General features: G+C 37.3%; 1 protein-coding gene across 1 annotated transcript; it reads right to left on the bottom strand.

Annotated features, from left to right (window-relative positions):
• Positions 1-336: 336 nt before the first annotated feature.
• Positions 337-14,611, bottom strand: Gale (UDP-galactose 4'-epimerase). Its single transcript, XM_088272996.1, has 8 exons — positions 14,586-14,611; positions 12,291-12,536; positions 8,412-8,525; positions 7,579-7,758; positions 6,769-6,882; positions 5,407-5,578; positions 3,133-3,953; positions 337-596 (listed from the first exon to the last, which is right to left on the bottom strand). The coding sequence occupies exons 2-7, from the start codon at positions 12,531-12,533 to the stop codon at positions 3,706-3,708; spliced, it is 1,071 nt and encodes a 356-aa protein (XP_088129122.1). The 5' UTR covers positions 12,534-12,536; positions 14,586-14,611; the 3' UTR covers positions 337-596; positions 3,133-3,705.
• Between the last annotated feature and the right edge of the window lie 1,474 nt (positions 14,612-16,085).

Genomic DNA, 16,085 nt, shown 5'->3' with positions numbered 1-16,085 from the left:
TCAATACTACCCTGGACTGGTATGTGAAGCGGAGGGCTGATCACCTTTCCTTCACGTGTTAACGATCAAAGTGCCCTATGCACCATTGGGGTGCGGATAAGGGGTTGAAATTGAATAAAGAGTAGCGTGATTGTCAGTCATGGGTAAAACGGTGAATGGGTCGCACGTGTGTAAAGCGATCACTTGACCAGACTTCGTCAGCTCATAATCCCCGTAAATACACTTGAACAACCTATGAACCTATGACAGGTTATAAGCCCTGTAAATACCCAGACTTCCATATTCTTCTCCATCTGCGTGTAGACGTAAAAATGTAAAAATAAAAGATCTGGCGAATTTGTCAGTAAATTGTAAATTTATTTGGTTTCGTATACATATGGTAACAGCTTCTTGCAATAAAATCATTATTTTTCTACAATACTTTTGACTACAGTACAAAATAAGTAGTTATTATATTTTTAAATACACAAATTAAAAATTACACAAACATAAGAAAAACTAAGTCATTAAATGATTAAAGAAAACACTTCGTTTTTTACCACTTGAGTTTTATTATGGACTACATGTTTTAGAAGTTAAACTTCCATCATTCAGGTCTGTATAATAACTAAAATATAAAATTGTTCTATAAATAAGGAGAGGGGAAAGTAAGGGGAAGGGGTTAGTCAAGGGACGGAGTTTGAAAACAAAGGAAAAATGGAAAGCAATGGTGAAGAATTTTGAAATTTTTTCCTTTGTTTTCAAACTCCGTCCCTTGACTAACCCCTTCCCCTTACTTTCCTCTCTCCTTATTTATAGAACAATTTTATATTTTAGTTATTATACAGACCTGAATGATGGAAGTTAAGGAAAATAAGTCATTAAATGTTATAACTGAGTAAAATATATATCGTAGTCATACAGGAGAAAGTGACCAAGTGCATTTTTTTACAAAAATGTGATCATTGACTATTTGATATCTTACTAGCTTAATATTGCCATGAAAAACATCCCAAAGGATTTTAAACTTGAAAGCATAATATATTGACTTGTTAAAAATGACTAACTGCATTGATGTTTATTTTGTTGCCGAGCAAAAGTGACTTAAATGGCTTTCCTGAACATTTTACGTTTTGTTAGTTGGTCACATTTTCCTGTACGACTAAGATATGTTACTTAAAAAAATAACCTTGTTATATATCGCTCACTCCTTTCAAGAACGTCATAAATCAAAAATCGTCAATTTTCAGTTGTGCGTGTTTTCGGAATGCCCAGAAAATGTACTATATCCCAGCAAAAGAGGCATATTTTTAACTTAATATTTACCCGCTACAGGGCAGAATTTGTTGTTTTTACATTTTGAAGAAAAGGTAATGTATTATTATTTTTTTAAATATACTAAATATTTTTCAAATGGAGAAAAAACATTCAGGTTTTACCTAAAAAGATCTGTTGCACAATAAAAAGTTCAGTAAGTGGCTTGATATTTATTTTTAATACATTGTGTTATATTTTTAAACTTTAAAAATGTTCTCCTGAAAAATCAAGTATTTTGATTTATGACGTTCTTGAAAGGAGTGAGCGATATATTAAAAGACACCACTAGGACAAAATCAACCAGAACAAAATAACACGTGACTCACAGTAAGCAACCCCGAGTGTCCTAGTCATCGCTATTCACATTTTACAACAAAGTTATTTTGTATGTTTCAAATATCAATTATACGTAATTAATATTTTTTTTAATTATGGCGAAATCGGAGCTATCTGGCCCCAGTGGTGCACAGGGCACTGCGTTAGTTCCACACAGCATTGTCAATTACATGATAGTAAGTAGATCAGTCTCGCTGATGGCGACGAATCCAGCCTTAGACAATTCAGGATTATAAAAAATAGTCCAAAAAATAAAAGGAACACTTGGCTAAATCTATAATTATAAATGTATATAAATACATACCATATTTTTAGACTGTTAAACGCACATTTTCTTTGAAAAATTACCTCAAAAATTCAGGAGAGTCGCATAGCGTGTTTTTGTCTGAAAATATGTAAAATCATGTTTTCAGGCGGGTCTCAAAGTGAATTTAACCCAAGATTCAAACCTTACACACAAATAAAGAGTCTCCGCTCAATAAAAACTTTCCCTGTTCCAACATAGATGGCGGTATTGAACTCACATGCACTCTGTCACGAGTTGGATCGATAAAAGAGGATTTGCGGGTGTTTTATTTTAAAATAAAATAAATAATATATGTATAGGAGTTACAAAAATTGAGTAGTGTGGTTGTCGATCATGGGTAGAATTGGCGAATGCTACATGTGTGTAAAGTGATCACTTAGCCAAGTTTATGACGATCGTAAGCCCTGTAAATGCCCAGACTTTCATACGTTTCTTCATCTTTGTTGAGATGTCAAAAATGTTAATAAATAATGTAGTCCGCCACACGTGCATTTCTAGTACACAGAAACACACTAAAATTGTGTAATACCATGTTTTCTGAGGTAAACACACCCCCCTCACTCCGACAAGGATTAAAAAAGATTCAAAATATCTGCAGTAGCAATAATTTGGTAAAAAATAAGGTATTTTTTAAAGTAAGGTGCGTGTTATAGTCCATAAAGTACGGTATGCAATCGCAAGGAACGATATTTAGACTACACATATATCACTCACTCCTTTCAACAACGCCATATATCAAAAAACTTGATTTTTCAGGAGATCGTTTTTAAAGTTTAAGAATATAATCGAATGTATTAAAAATAAATATCAAGCCACTTATTGAACTTTTTACTGCGCAACAGATCTTTTTAGGTAAAACCTGAAGGTTTTTTCTCCATTTGAAAAATATTAAGTATATTTATAAAAATAATAAAACAATACCTTTTCTTCTAAATGCAAAAACTACACTTTCTGCCCTGTAGCGGGTAAATATTAAGTCAAAAATATGCCGCTTTTGCCGGGATATAGTACATTTTCAGGGCATTCCGAAAACATGCACAACTGAAAATTGACGATTTTTGATTTATGACGTTCTTGAAAGGAGTGAGCGACATGTGGAATGGATGAGTGAGGCAGTGTTGCCATACATACAGATTTATCTGTATATATTTTATTTATATACAGACTTATCTGAATTGATACAGATTTCAGGCTGCCGTTACAGATGACAGATTTTATTCTTAGGTAGTACTTTTAGTTTTATAAACATTTTTGGAATTGTACATAGTATATGATAAAACAGAAGAATGAAGAGATGTATAGATTCGAGCATTCACATTTGATAATAAGTAGGTGAGAATTAGTTTTATATTGGAGTGCGTTATTTATAATTGGGTGGTTGATAATAGAACCAGAGGAAGACCGAGGAAAATTTGCCAGGATGTAAGCGGTCGTGTCAGGAGTCGAAATAATCGGTCAGTATGTACGGAGCGATGCATGAACGTGGAAGAGGCGAAAAATGGCATGCGAATCAAATGAGTGAAGAAAGAACAGTAAAACAAATATATGAGGCGAATGTAGTTGGAAACAGGAGCAGAGGACGAATGAGGAAAATTTGGCATTATCAAGTACTTCAAATACTTGGGCATGGCCAGATCGGGAGTGAAAATTAGCAAGTATGAATGAGATCATAAGATGCAGTATTTACGGAGTACGATTTCTATATTTTTGTATGTTTCCACGGAGTAGTTTAATGTATGAAGAGATGCCTTCCGTTCCCTCTCCCTTCAATTCTTGTCGCCCCCCTTGTGGAAGCCCTGCGGGTTCCTCTGCTGCCAGCGCCAGGTGTCGGCGCACATGTCGTGCAGGCAGCGCGCGGCGCGCCAGCCCAGCTCGCGGGCGGCGCGCGCCGCGCACGCGTACGAGGCGGCCACGTCGCCCTCGCGGCGCGCCACCAGCTCGTACGGGATGCTGCGACCGCTCGCGGCCGCGAACACCTTCACTACCTCGAGCACCGAGTTGCCCTTGCCCGTGCCTGGAAACGCAGACAACACATTAATCCCTTGTGCGATTTGCCCGAATGCAATTCGGGTAGGTATTTTGCTGACACAGTAATTTGGCCAAATCCAGCTCGGGTCATTTCCCCACCAGTCTAGATACCCGCGGCGGACTTTTTGTAGAAAGGATGCTGGACATTAAATGTTTATACTCGTACTTACTGCATATAAAACCCTTATCCGCACCCCAATGATGCATAGGGCACTGCGTCATATAAACGCAGTGTTATCTTGATCGTTTACACATGAAGGAAAGGTGATCAGCCCTCCGCTTCAGGTACCAGTCCAGGGTAATAATATTGGATAAATATTACAGTGAAAAAATCACTAATATTTATTTTACCCCCCTTGGGAATCGAACCCGGGACCTCCAGAACGGTAGCCGAGCGTGCTGACCATTACACCACGGAGGCGGACATACTTACTTATGACTTACTGCATACTAGGTATCAAATATGCACATCTAGACGCCATCTCCATAAATCCAAAACTCAATAACTACAGATACAAAATATCATCAATTCATTTTTATTTATGTAAATTATTTAGTAAATCGCAGGTTAACACGTTGTCGGTGGGACACGGCATTTGCCGTTTTTGTCGACTGTCGGTTATCGGCGGGAAACGGCAATATACAAGCTTGTTATCAGCGTGAAATAAAACGCGTTGAAGGGTAATCTGCTACCTGGGTGCTAGGCGACAGTCTGTTGACGTTATTTGAGATGCCTTGTCCGGATTGGCTAGTGTGTGGCTTGTAAAGGCATCCCCAGAAATCTAGAGTTTTTATGCGATCTCAATCTCAAGTTTAGTTTGAGCCATTTCACGTATTGGACTATTTTTCATACCGCTCGCACTGTTTTGTTTACTGTTTGGTATGTTATTATTTGAATATATTAGCATTGTATAGGGAATGATACCTCGGAGGGGAAGACTATTTTTTATAGTTTACAATGCTTCTAAAATTATGAAATACGGAATACTTAATTAAAAATTATGATTATAATTTATTTTTGATGATCAAATGTCATATATGATTTCTTTGAAAATTTCAATCGAAAATATTATTTGGTTTGGAAATTGTGTCAATTTTAAGAAAGCGATATATTTTTGCGCTAATCGCGAAAAACACCCGCTATAGGCTAGAGTCTATTGTTCGAAGCGCCCGACTACAATGTTTTAATAATATTCAATAACAGCTTAACTTCAGTCTTCAAGCTCAAAAGTAAACTGTCAATATTAACAAACAATATTAAGCTAGTAAGATATCAAATAGTCAATGATCATGTTTTTGTAAAAAATGCACTTGGTCACTTCCTCTTGTATGCCTACGATATGTATTACGTTAAAAGCATTAGCCGTTCAATAAATAAATAAACAAAATCAGTCCTGCATTAGTTTGCTTGGCTGGGAGGTGCTTTATTATGATCTCACCGAGGTTGAAGGCCCGGAATCCGAAGTAGGTCGGCTGGAGGATGAGCTTCAGGGAGCTGACGTGGCCGACAGCCAGGTCCGTGATGTGGATGTAGTCCCGGACTCCGGTGCCGTCAGGAGTGTCGTAATCGGAGCCAAACACCTGCAGCTTCGGACGGCGGCCGACCGCAACCTGCCAATGCATTTGTAAATTCAATTCAATTCAATTTATTCAATAATTAATATATACATTACAAACTAACATTTAAGGCGTATATATTTTTAAAAAAAACAAATTAAAATGTAAGCAAGAAGACTCTTGTTAAATGTGTAGAAGAATCCCGCTTCAGAAGACTCCTTCGGACACATAGAACAGATCAATATCCAATGTGATATTGTTCAACATAGCGGTAGCTCTTCCTACAGGCATAACCATCGGCAGGTTGGTCCTGTGTATAGGAATGTGAAACAATCTATGCCGACGCTGTCTTAGGTAACTATCAGGAACATGCAGACCAATGCTCCGGATAATTTCAGGATTATCGATCATACCGCGCAAGAATCGAAAAAAATGCGCAGTCAAATACACGTTCCTTCTAGTCTCTAAACTATTGTGGCCAAGCATACCCTGGAGAAACTCGGCAGGGTCCTGTAAATACAACATAAAAATGTAAATAAAAAAACACTTGACTATTATATTTATTTTTAATGGCTAGTTTTGTCCGCCTCCGTAGTGTAATGGTCAGCACGCTCGACTAACATTCCGGAGGTTCCGGGTTGATTTTTTCACTCTAATATTTATTCAAAACAAGTGAAATAAGGAAGGAATGCAAAGCTGAGACAAGCATTATCGATTAAATTAAGAAAGGTGTGTTGAGATGGTTTGGACATGTAGAACGAATGAGTGAGGAAAGAACGGTAAAACAAATTTATGAGGCGAATGTAATTGAAAAAGGAGCAGAGGAAGACCGAAAAAACTTGGCACAATCAAGTATGCTAAATACTTGATCGCGCCAAGCGGTCACGTTAGGAGTCGAAACAATCGGCGGGTATGTATGAGGAGAAGCATGAACGTGGAAGAGGCAAAGAATGTTTGCAAGGACAGAGTGGTGTGGCGTTCTATTCTCTCTGCCTACCACTGCGGGGAAGCGGCGTAATGGTTAGTTAGTTAGTTAGTTTATATTTATTCAATAATACCCTGGACTGGTACCTGAAGCGGATGGCTGATCACCCTTGCTTCATGCGCTATTGATCAAGATAACACTGCATTTATATGATGCAGTGCTCTATGGATAAAGGTTTGAAGAAGAAGTGCGCTGACATGCGCTGATGTCGGATTCCTTCCGTATGCTGGTTGTAATTTAGATAGATGTGTAATATTACCTGGGCAATGTACGGCATGAGGTTGTTGGGGATCCCGGCCGGGTCTTCCCCGATCTCTCCGGAGGGATGAGCTCCTACGGGATTGAAGTAACGAAGGGATATTACTCCCCATGACTGGAATACAATAAGGCTTCGTATAAATATATAAAGGAAAAAGTATTTGGTATTTAAAAACCAGCAATAGTATCTCAGAAATAAAAAATCTACAATTAAAACAAAGAAACAAAAAAAACAACAATTGAATCTCAGAAATAAAAAATCTACAATTGAATCTCAGAAATAAAAACTTGCAATTGAATCTTAGAAATAAAAAAAAAATTACAATTGAATCTCAGATATAAAAAAATCTACGATGAAAACAAAGAAACAAAAAAAAACAACAATTGAATCTCAGAAATAAAAAATCTACAGTTGAATCTCAGAAATAAAAAATTACAATTGAATCTTAGAAATAAAAAAAAAACTACAATTGAATCTCAGAAATAAAAAAATCTACAATTAAAACAACGAAACAAAAAAAACACCAATTGCATCTCAGAAATAAAAACCTACAATTGAATCTCAGAAATAAAAAATCTACAGTTAAAACAAAGAAATAAAAAGAAACCTACAGTTGAACCACGGAATCAACGAAAAAGGTTGAAAGCAACTGTTACTCCGTGGCCCGTATTAAAAATCCAGCCAGCACAGCACCCCCCTTGCGCAGTGCCCTACGCACCATATGTGGCACTGCACTAGGACAAGAGTCAGAGGACAGACAATCGATTTGCAGAAGAGAAGGCCAGCCGATTGAAACTGTGATATGCCCACCTTGTCACTCTCGCAGAGGTCCTTCATGATCTCCTCCACGAAGTACTTGCTCTTGCCGTAGGGGTTGGTGCACCCCTGGCCCGTGGGGTGCTCCTCGTCCAGGGGCAGGTACTGGGGGGCCCCGTACACGGTGGCGGAGCTGCTGTACACCAGCTTGTACACTCCGTGGGACCTCATAACCTGGCAGACAGACAGACAATATTATAAGTAAAAATATATATATATATATATATATATATATATATATATATATATATATATATATATAAATTACAAAAAAAAACTAAGTTGTTTTTTACCACTTCTTATCTTCTAACCCTTATCCGCGCCCAATGGTGCACAGGGCACTGCATCGTATTGTCACAGCGTTATCTCGATCGTTACATACATGAAGGCAAGGTAATCACTCCTGCACTTCAGGGACCAGTATGGACTTTCCGCTGCTTTTAATGACCCCATAGGGTCATTAAAAGCAGCGGAAAGGAGAAAAATTTACGCTTTCGAAATGTGGTGTTGGAGGCGCATGCTCCGAATTCCATGGACAGCTAGACGCACCAATGAGTCCATTTGCCAGGAACTGCAATTGAATGGATTGATTCTGGCCAATGTCTGTACACGACGGATTCTTCAGTTCTTAGGACACGTTGCGCGTGAAGCTCCTACCACCGAGACAGGTCGTGAGCTACATGACTCACGTAGGTCTTGAGTGAGCTGTGATACAGAGGGAGGTCACAATAGACCTAATATGGTTGCAGTGACATAAGGGATGCAAGATCCCTTGACCTCACAAAAAAATATAAAAACTAAATAACTTGTGTACCATATATAGTTACCTCTAATAAAACACTGGATCCGGTTATATTATTCTGGTAATATGTGAGCGGGATCTTACAGGACTCTCCGACAGCTTTGAGTGCCGCAAAATGTATAACGCAGTCTATTTTGTGCTGAAAAAAATATTCAATTCATTTATTATTTAACACATTGTTGGCGGGCAGTCTCTCTACCTAAAGTAAGCAAATAGAACGCTCGCAAGCGTCTCCCGCTCTCTACCGACAGTATGGAAAAGGACCCTAATTATACTCTGGCAGTCTGCCGCCCGACCCTCAGTATACTAATCACAAGTAGCCGCAACACCCAATTCCCATCTGTACAATGTTTGCAGGCGTCTCTCGCGCTCTACCTAAAGTAAGCAAATAGAACGCTCGCAAGCGTCTCCCGCTTTCTACCAACAGTATGGAAAAGGACCCTAATTATACTCTGGCAGTCTGCCGCCCGACCCTCAGTATACTAATCACAAGTAGCCGCAACACCCAATTCCCATCTGTACAATGTTTGCAGGCGTCTCTCGCGCTCTACCTAAAGTAAGCAAATAGAACGCTCGCAAGCGTCTCCCGCTCTCTACCGACAGTATGGAAAAGGACCCTTATTATACTCTGGCAGTCTGCCGCCCGACCCTCAGTATACTAATCACAAGTAGCCGCAACACCCAATTCCCATCTGTACAATGTTTGCAGGCGTCTCTCGCGCTCTACCTAAAGTAAGCAAATAGAACGCTCGCAAGCGTCTCCCGCTTTCTACCAACAGTATGGAAAAGGACCCTAATTATACTCTGGCAGTCTGCCGCCCGACCCTCAGTATACTAATCACAAGTAACTGCAACACCCAATTCTGTGTCTCTCGCACTTTACCAAAATTAAGCAAATAGAACGCTTATAAGTGTCCCCCGCTCTCTACCAACAGTATGTTGAAGATACTTTTAATCGTTTCCCGCTAACAATGTGTTTATAATAATAATAAATTTGGATAATTTATGTAGCGCCATTTTTGTAAAATACTACCTCAAGGGCGCTCCACTTCATCATTCAACGTCCCAAGGCCACAACTCTAAAATTCAAATTTAAGATTGTTTGAAAAATATGTGAAATGCACCGAAACACGTGTCACTATGGATTTAAAGAAATAGTGGTATTTACCGAGTGCAAATCAAATTCAAAATCGATGGATATTATTTCACAAAGTTACTACTAAATCAATTAATGAAATAAATCCTATATCTATCGAATGGTTTGCAAATTCTGTAAAATTTATTTAGATATATCGCTCACTCCTTTCAAGAACGTCATAAATCAAAAAACTTGATTTTTCAGGAGAATGTTTTTAAAGTTTAAAAATATAACACAATGTATTAAAAATAAATATCAAGCCACTTATTGAACTTTTTACTGTGCAACAGATCTTTTTAGGTAAAACCTGAAGGTTTTTTCTCCATTTGAAAAATATTTAGTATATTTAAAAAAAATAATTAAACAATACGTTTTACTCAAAATGCAAAAACAACATTTTCTGCCCTGTAGCTGGTAAATATTAAGTTAAAAATATGCCTCTTTTGCTGGGATTAAGTACATTTTCTGGGCATTCCGAAAACATGCACAACTGAAAATTGTCAATTTTTGATTTATGCCGTTCTTGAAAGGAGTGAGCGATATGTGAAATAAGTTCTTTGTAATAAAATAAATTGAAATAATGATAATTTTTATTATTATTTTGCTTTGAAATGTTTATCTATGTAGTTTTCTTGCGAAATAGGTCTATATAAAGTAGACATCAAACGGATGGGTAAATATTGGCAAGAAAATAATGCCACAGCATTAAAATAAAATGCTTAAAACAATTTAAATGAAAAATATTTATTCCCAACGATTCTGCAATACTTCATTTACATAATGGAATCTGTGTGTAGTGATGACCTTGGAATTTAGTGCACTGGTTGCAACCTGGTAATATTTATTTGCCCATAGTAGTTGTTGTAGTAAATAGTAACTACTATTTGCACAACTGTGCAAATCCAAGATTGGTTTTTGAAAGAGAAGAATGCAGATCTGAATGTGAAATATCGGTAAACGGAGAGATTTTGGAACAGGTAGATGATTTCATGTATTTGGGCAGTATGTTTTCTAGGGATGGAAAGATTGATAAAGACATAGAAAGCAGAGTGAATGCTGGGAACAAAGTGAATGGTGCACTGAAATCAGTTATAGCAAATAAAAACCTATCAGCGGAAGCTAAACTGGCAGTGCACAACGGAGTCCTGGTTCCAACTCTAATGTATGGAAGTGAAACATGGAGTTGGCAAAAGAAGGATGAAAGTAGACTGAATGCAGTCGAAATGCGATCTCTCAGAAGAATGTGCGACAAAACGATGTATGATAGATGTACGAATAGTGAAATAAGAAAGGAATGCAAAGCTGAGATAAGCATTATCGATAAAATTAAGAAAGGTGTGTTGAGATGGTTTGGACATGTAGAACGAATGAGTGAGGAAAGAACGGTAAAACAAATTTATGAGGCGAATGTTAGCGGGAAAAGAAGCAGAGGAAGACCGAGAAAAACTTTGTGAAGTAGTGGGGTGATGTGACTGAGTTTAGAAACTCCGAAAATTAGTCACGCTGCTGCTATAGTATAGTGCAGAGGTTGGCAACCTCTTGGACCAAAAGAGACAAACATGAGTAGCAAAACGGAGAAATTTTCGGGGAGTCAATTTTTAATTTAATTCCTTGAATGTTTCTACAATATGAAATAAAACCTTTAAGTATTTTTTGAGTAACGTATTTTTAATCAAAGATACTTTTTGGGTAAGATACTTTTGACTTAAACATCTATCATAGGTATAAAAATAAGCGGAAAAAATATTTTGTTAACGCCTTTTTCTATTAAAATAAATATTTTTAAGTATATAAAATATTTAAAGGGCTACTTGAACTTTGATGTGTTACTTGAGCCCAGTACAATTTTTTTTTTATTGAGATCTGCATTTGGTCTACAATAATGAACGTATCGACATGATTCATTGTTTCCCTGACAGGTGACACTTATTGTCACGATGCGTTCATTTTTGTAGACCAAATACAAGTTTAAATTTTTTTCTTGTACTGGGCTCAAGTAACACATCAAAGTTCAAGTAGCCCCGTTCTACGGTACCTTTTAACATTCAACGATTTATGTATTTTTTATGCATTTTGAATTTTGATAAGTAAAGAAGACAGAATAAAACTAAATTACATATCTAAAAAGTTTTAATTTCGTTTTTGCAGAGGATACATTTGAATATATTAGCGATGTTTTTTTAAGGAATTTCCAACAACGATTTACCAAATGAAAGTAAAGTTTATGATCTCTTGTGGCGTATTTGTGTATTTTTATTTCAGAATTCAGTGATGCTGATAAGGCTGGTAAGGCTGATAAGGCGGCCCTTGTGGACCCCTTTCTCTTCTTAGGGATATTAGATTTTTCCAACTCAGAGGTATGTGCATTTATAATGACATATATTATTTATTAAATTAAAACCCTTATCCGCACCCCAATGGTGCATAAGGCACTGCGTCATATAAACGCAGTGTTATCTTGATCGTTTACAGATGAAGGAAAGGTGATCAGCCCTCCGCTTCAGGTACCAGTCCAGGGTAATATTGAATAAATATGACGGTGAAAAAATCACTTATATTTATTTTACCCCCCTTGGGAATCGAACCCGGGACCTCCAGAATGGTAGCCGAGCGTGCTGACCATTACACTACGGAGGCGGACATATATTATTAGATTGAAAAAAAATAATGATCAAAATGTCATTTTGAATTTGACAAAGGAGCCACACAAATTGCTTGAAGAGCTACACGTTTCCGACCGCTGGTATAGTGCGATACAACACTTACGTTGCTGAAGATCCTCGTCATCTCCGTGGCGTTCTGTATGTCGGCCGCGTAGAAGGTGACCGTGCGGCCCGTGAGCGCCTCCACCCTGCGCAGGGCCTCGGGCAGGTCCGCCTCGCGGTCCATGTACGCGTTGCACAGGTTGTCCACGGCCACCACGCTGTACCCCGCGCTCAGCAGCTCCAGCGTCGTGTGGCTGCCCACGTACCCCGCGCCCCCCGTCACCAAGATTACAGGCAGCGACATTATCTGCAAATCAATCAATTAACCTACGATGTAACGTAGAGAGAAGGAGAACGAGAGAGAGCTGTACATTCCGATGCCACGGAATTAGAGCAAAAAAGGGTGATGTTAACACAACGACACAAAGCGATATAACAAGATAAAGTAGTGCGTCCATACATACATACATATATGTATTTAAAATATCTAATTATGCTAAGTTTTCGTCCGTCTTTCTCGGCTATTTGCCTCATATAATATTTAACCTTTCTTTCTTCACTTGTTCGTTCCACATGTCCACAAACCATCTCAACACACCTTTCTTAATTTTATCGATAATGCTTATCTCGGCTTTGCATTATTTCTTTACATCACCATTGGAACATCTACCATACATGGTTTTGCCAGACATTTATGAAGAGGCGAATATTGTTTGCAAAGACAGAATAGTGTCGGGTTCTATTCTCTCTGCCTACCCCTGCGGTCAGCGTCGCGACGGTTAGTTAGTTAGTAATTTTTTCATTATATTTATGTAAGACTACTCGCGACTATCTACAAGAGGCGCGTCGAATGGATCGGTCACGTTTAAGGACAAGAGGGTTTCCTGCACATAATAATAGAGGGAACGTGGAGGGAATAAACGCCAGAGGACGCCCACGCCGCCAATTCCTAAGCGACTTATACCAAGACATGGGCTGCTCCACGTATGAGGAGGTGAAGAGGGTTTCGGAAAATAGACTAGAATGGCGAAGGAGATGTCATCTATTGCTGCAGACCAATCCGCAGGATTGAGATCAGAGAGAGAGAGAGATTTGTGTACACATATTCTCACTCCTTTCAATTCTCATTCCTTTTAAGAACGTAATAAATAAAAAATCATCAATTTTCAGTTGTGCATGTTTTCGGAATGCCCAGAAAATGTACTATATCCCAGCAAAAGAGGCATATTTTTAACTTAATATTTACCCGCTACAGGGCAAAAAGTGTTGCTTTTGCATTTTGAAGAAAATGTATTGTTAAATTATTTTTTTAAATACATTAAATATTTTTCAAATGGAGAAAAAACCTTCAGGTTTTACCTAAAAAGATCTGTTGCACAGTAAAAAGTTCAAAAAGTGGCTTGATAATTATTTTTAATATATTGTATTATATTTTTAAACTTTAAAAACGTTCTCTTGAAAAATCAAGTTTTTTTATTTATGACGTTCTTGAAAGGAGTGAGTGATATCAAAAATCGTCAATTTTCAGTTGAGCATGTTTTCGGAATGCCCAGAAAATGTACTATATCCCAGCAAAAGCGGCACATTTTTAACTTAATATTTACCCACGGAAAATACGAGTAGTCAATTGCGCAAAATTCCGATAGTAGATTTAAATGAAAATTACTAAAAACATAAAAATGGTGTCGGGTTGTGGTCCTGTGGTTAGTGTCGCGGACTCTTGAGTCGGAGTTTCTCGGTTCGAACCCACTCTACCACAATTTGATACCAATTTCAAGGTTTTTTTTTAAAACAAAAAAGGTCCCGGAACACTCTTCATGTCAAGCTTTTTATTTTAAAAAAATTCAAATATAATTTAAATATTTATTAAAATACCATATTTTACTATATTGACGAATTATTATATAAATATAGATCGTAATTATGTAAGCACAAACATTGTTTAGTCTAATTGATTTTGAAAAATTAAAAATTAAATTATTTGTGAAAAAATGTGCCAGAACATCGTTCCACCCCGTTCCATGGGAAAAAAAAACCCTGCCTATTTCTAATAATGAGCCGCTTAGGCTCACAGAAGTAGTATAAAATTTGAGTCTTTCTGTAAATAATAAAAAAAAAACACTAAGAATGTAAATTAATTCACTATTCACTAATATTTAAAAAAATTAAAAAATGGATTATAAAAGACTCTATACAACTACTCTATAAATTTTACGTGTTTTTAGTGCTACGATATAAATTTAAAAAGAAAATTATTAAAAATTGAAATTTTAGATTAGCTCTACAAAAGTGCTACGTTTGGTTTTCGTGATCACAGCAGATAGGTTAAATTGGAAGATTTGAAACAACACGTTACCTCGATCGGTTGAACAGCAGTATACTGAATTGTTTTGATAAGATTAGCTGCCGTGGCGGGTTTTGTTTACACACAGCGCTAAAAATCGCGGCTTATCTGACATCCATACCGACTGCTAGCATTAATTTAATGTAATCACGACGTCCCGCGTCACTCCACAAAAACACGGAGCGGCTCGTGGGGCATAAAAATAGAGAAGTCTCTCGTGAATGAAAACCCGGCGCAAATCGCCCCAAATTTAGCCATGTTTGAAATTATTTTAGTTTTTAAAAAATCGGATATGTTCGATTTTAAATACACGTCAGTTCTTGGCCTTTTGACATCTGTTATGGAGTTGCCAGTAACAACCGCCTTTTTTAAAGTACCTACACTGAATTTTAAAAAAGCCAAATTCATATGGGGTGTATAGAAAAATATTTTCACATTTATGACATGGGGGTAAATTTATGGGATTTTATTAGTAATTATCAAAGCGCACACATCCTTTTGGTTGCTCCTTGAGAGAATTTACGAGCCATAATTTATGGACGCACAAAAATAATTACAATTGAACAAAACCATGACTTCCACAACGTAATTTTTGGTATGTATGACTAAATGTGTGGTTGTGAAGGAAGCTAGGAGGGTATGTCAGGACAGAAGGGTGTCGTATTTTATCCTCTCTGCCTACCCCTTCGTAGGAACGATGTGATGGTAGTAGTAATAGTAGTCATTTTTGCCAGAATCTAATCTAAATGCTTATATATAATACTTTACCATTTACAATTTATACAAGAAATATAGTAAAAAAATTACGATGCTCACTTTAAACGTCTCTAGTACTTGAACAATACAATATTGGAAGAAATTGTGAACTAATCAAAATAAATGCGAAACATTTAACAAATGTGATGTTACCATTATGGCATCATTTTGTGAGTTTTTTTTAAAAGAGATAAATCTCTTTTAAAAAAACTCACTTAAAAAACTTTTAAATTGATAAATCAAATGACTCATTTTACAAAGATATTTTTTTAAAGTCTCCCTTATATTAATTAGCATCTGTCCGCCTCCTTAGTGAGGTGGTAAGCGCGTTAGGGTACCGTGCTGGAGGTCCCGGGTTCGATTCCCAGGGGGTCAAAATAAATATGAGTGATTATTCACTGTAATATTTATTCAATATTACCCGAAGCGTAGGGTTGATCACCTCTCCTTTGTGTGTTAAAACTATTAAGATAACACTGCTGCTATATGTTGCAGTGCCCCATGCACCATTGGGTGCGGATGAGGGTTGGAAATTATATAAGTATGTAATGGGTGCAGAGCATTAGAGAAACTGGATGGATCTTGGAGTAGAGCTGCTGGTCCACGCTGCAAAGGACTGGAACCAACCAGTACAGGACCATGATCCAACATCTTAATATGGACCCAACACCGCATGAAGAAGATGAACTTGATGTAAATGTTCTGTTTTATATTAATATTTCGTATATAGGATGTCTAGGGATCTTGCATCCCTAG

Source organism: Brachycentrus maculatus, unplaced genomic scaffold, assembly GCF_059751285.1.
Source record: "Brachycentrus maculatus isolate JH-2025_06_01 unplaced genomic scaffold, ASM5975128v1 h1tg000536l, whole genome shotgun sequence".
Classification (NCBI taxonomy): domain Eukaryota; kingdom Metazoa; phylum Arthropoda; class Insecta; order Trichoptera; family Brachycentridae; genus Brachycentrus; species Brachycentrus maculatus.
This window is presented reverse-complemented; position numbering and strand designations above follow the sequence as displayed.

Coding starts and splice junctions, on each gene's coding strand:
- Gale (XM_088272996.1), bottom strand. CDS start 12,533: ATGTCGCTGCCTGTAATCTTGGTGACGGGGGGCGCGGGGTACGTGGGC. Junction 8,526..12,290: donor TGACGAGGATCTTCAGCAAC/GTAAGTGTTGTA, acceptor TATTTTTTTCAG/CACAAAATAGACTGCGTTAT. Junction 3,954..5,406: donor ATTCCGGGCCTTCAACCTCG/GTGAGATCATAA, acceptor CTGCGTTTCCAG/GCACGGGCAAGGGCAACTCG.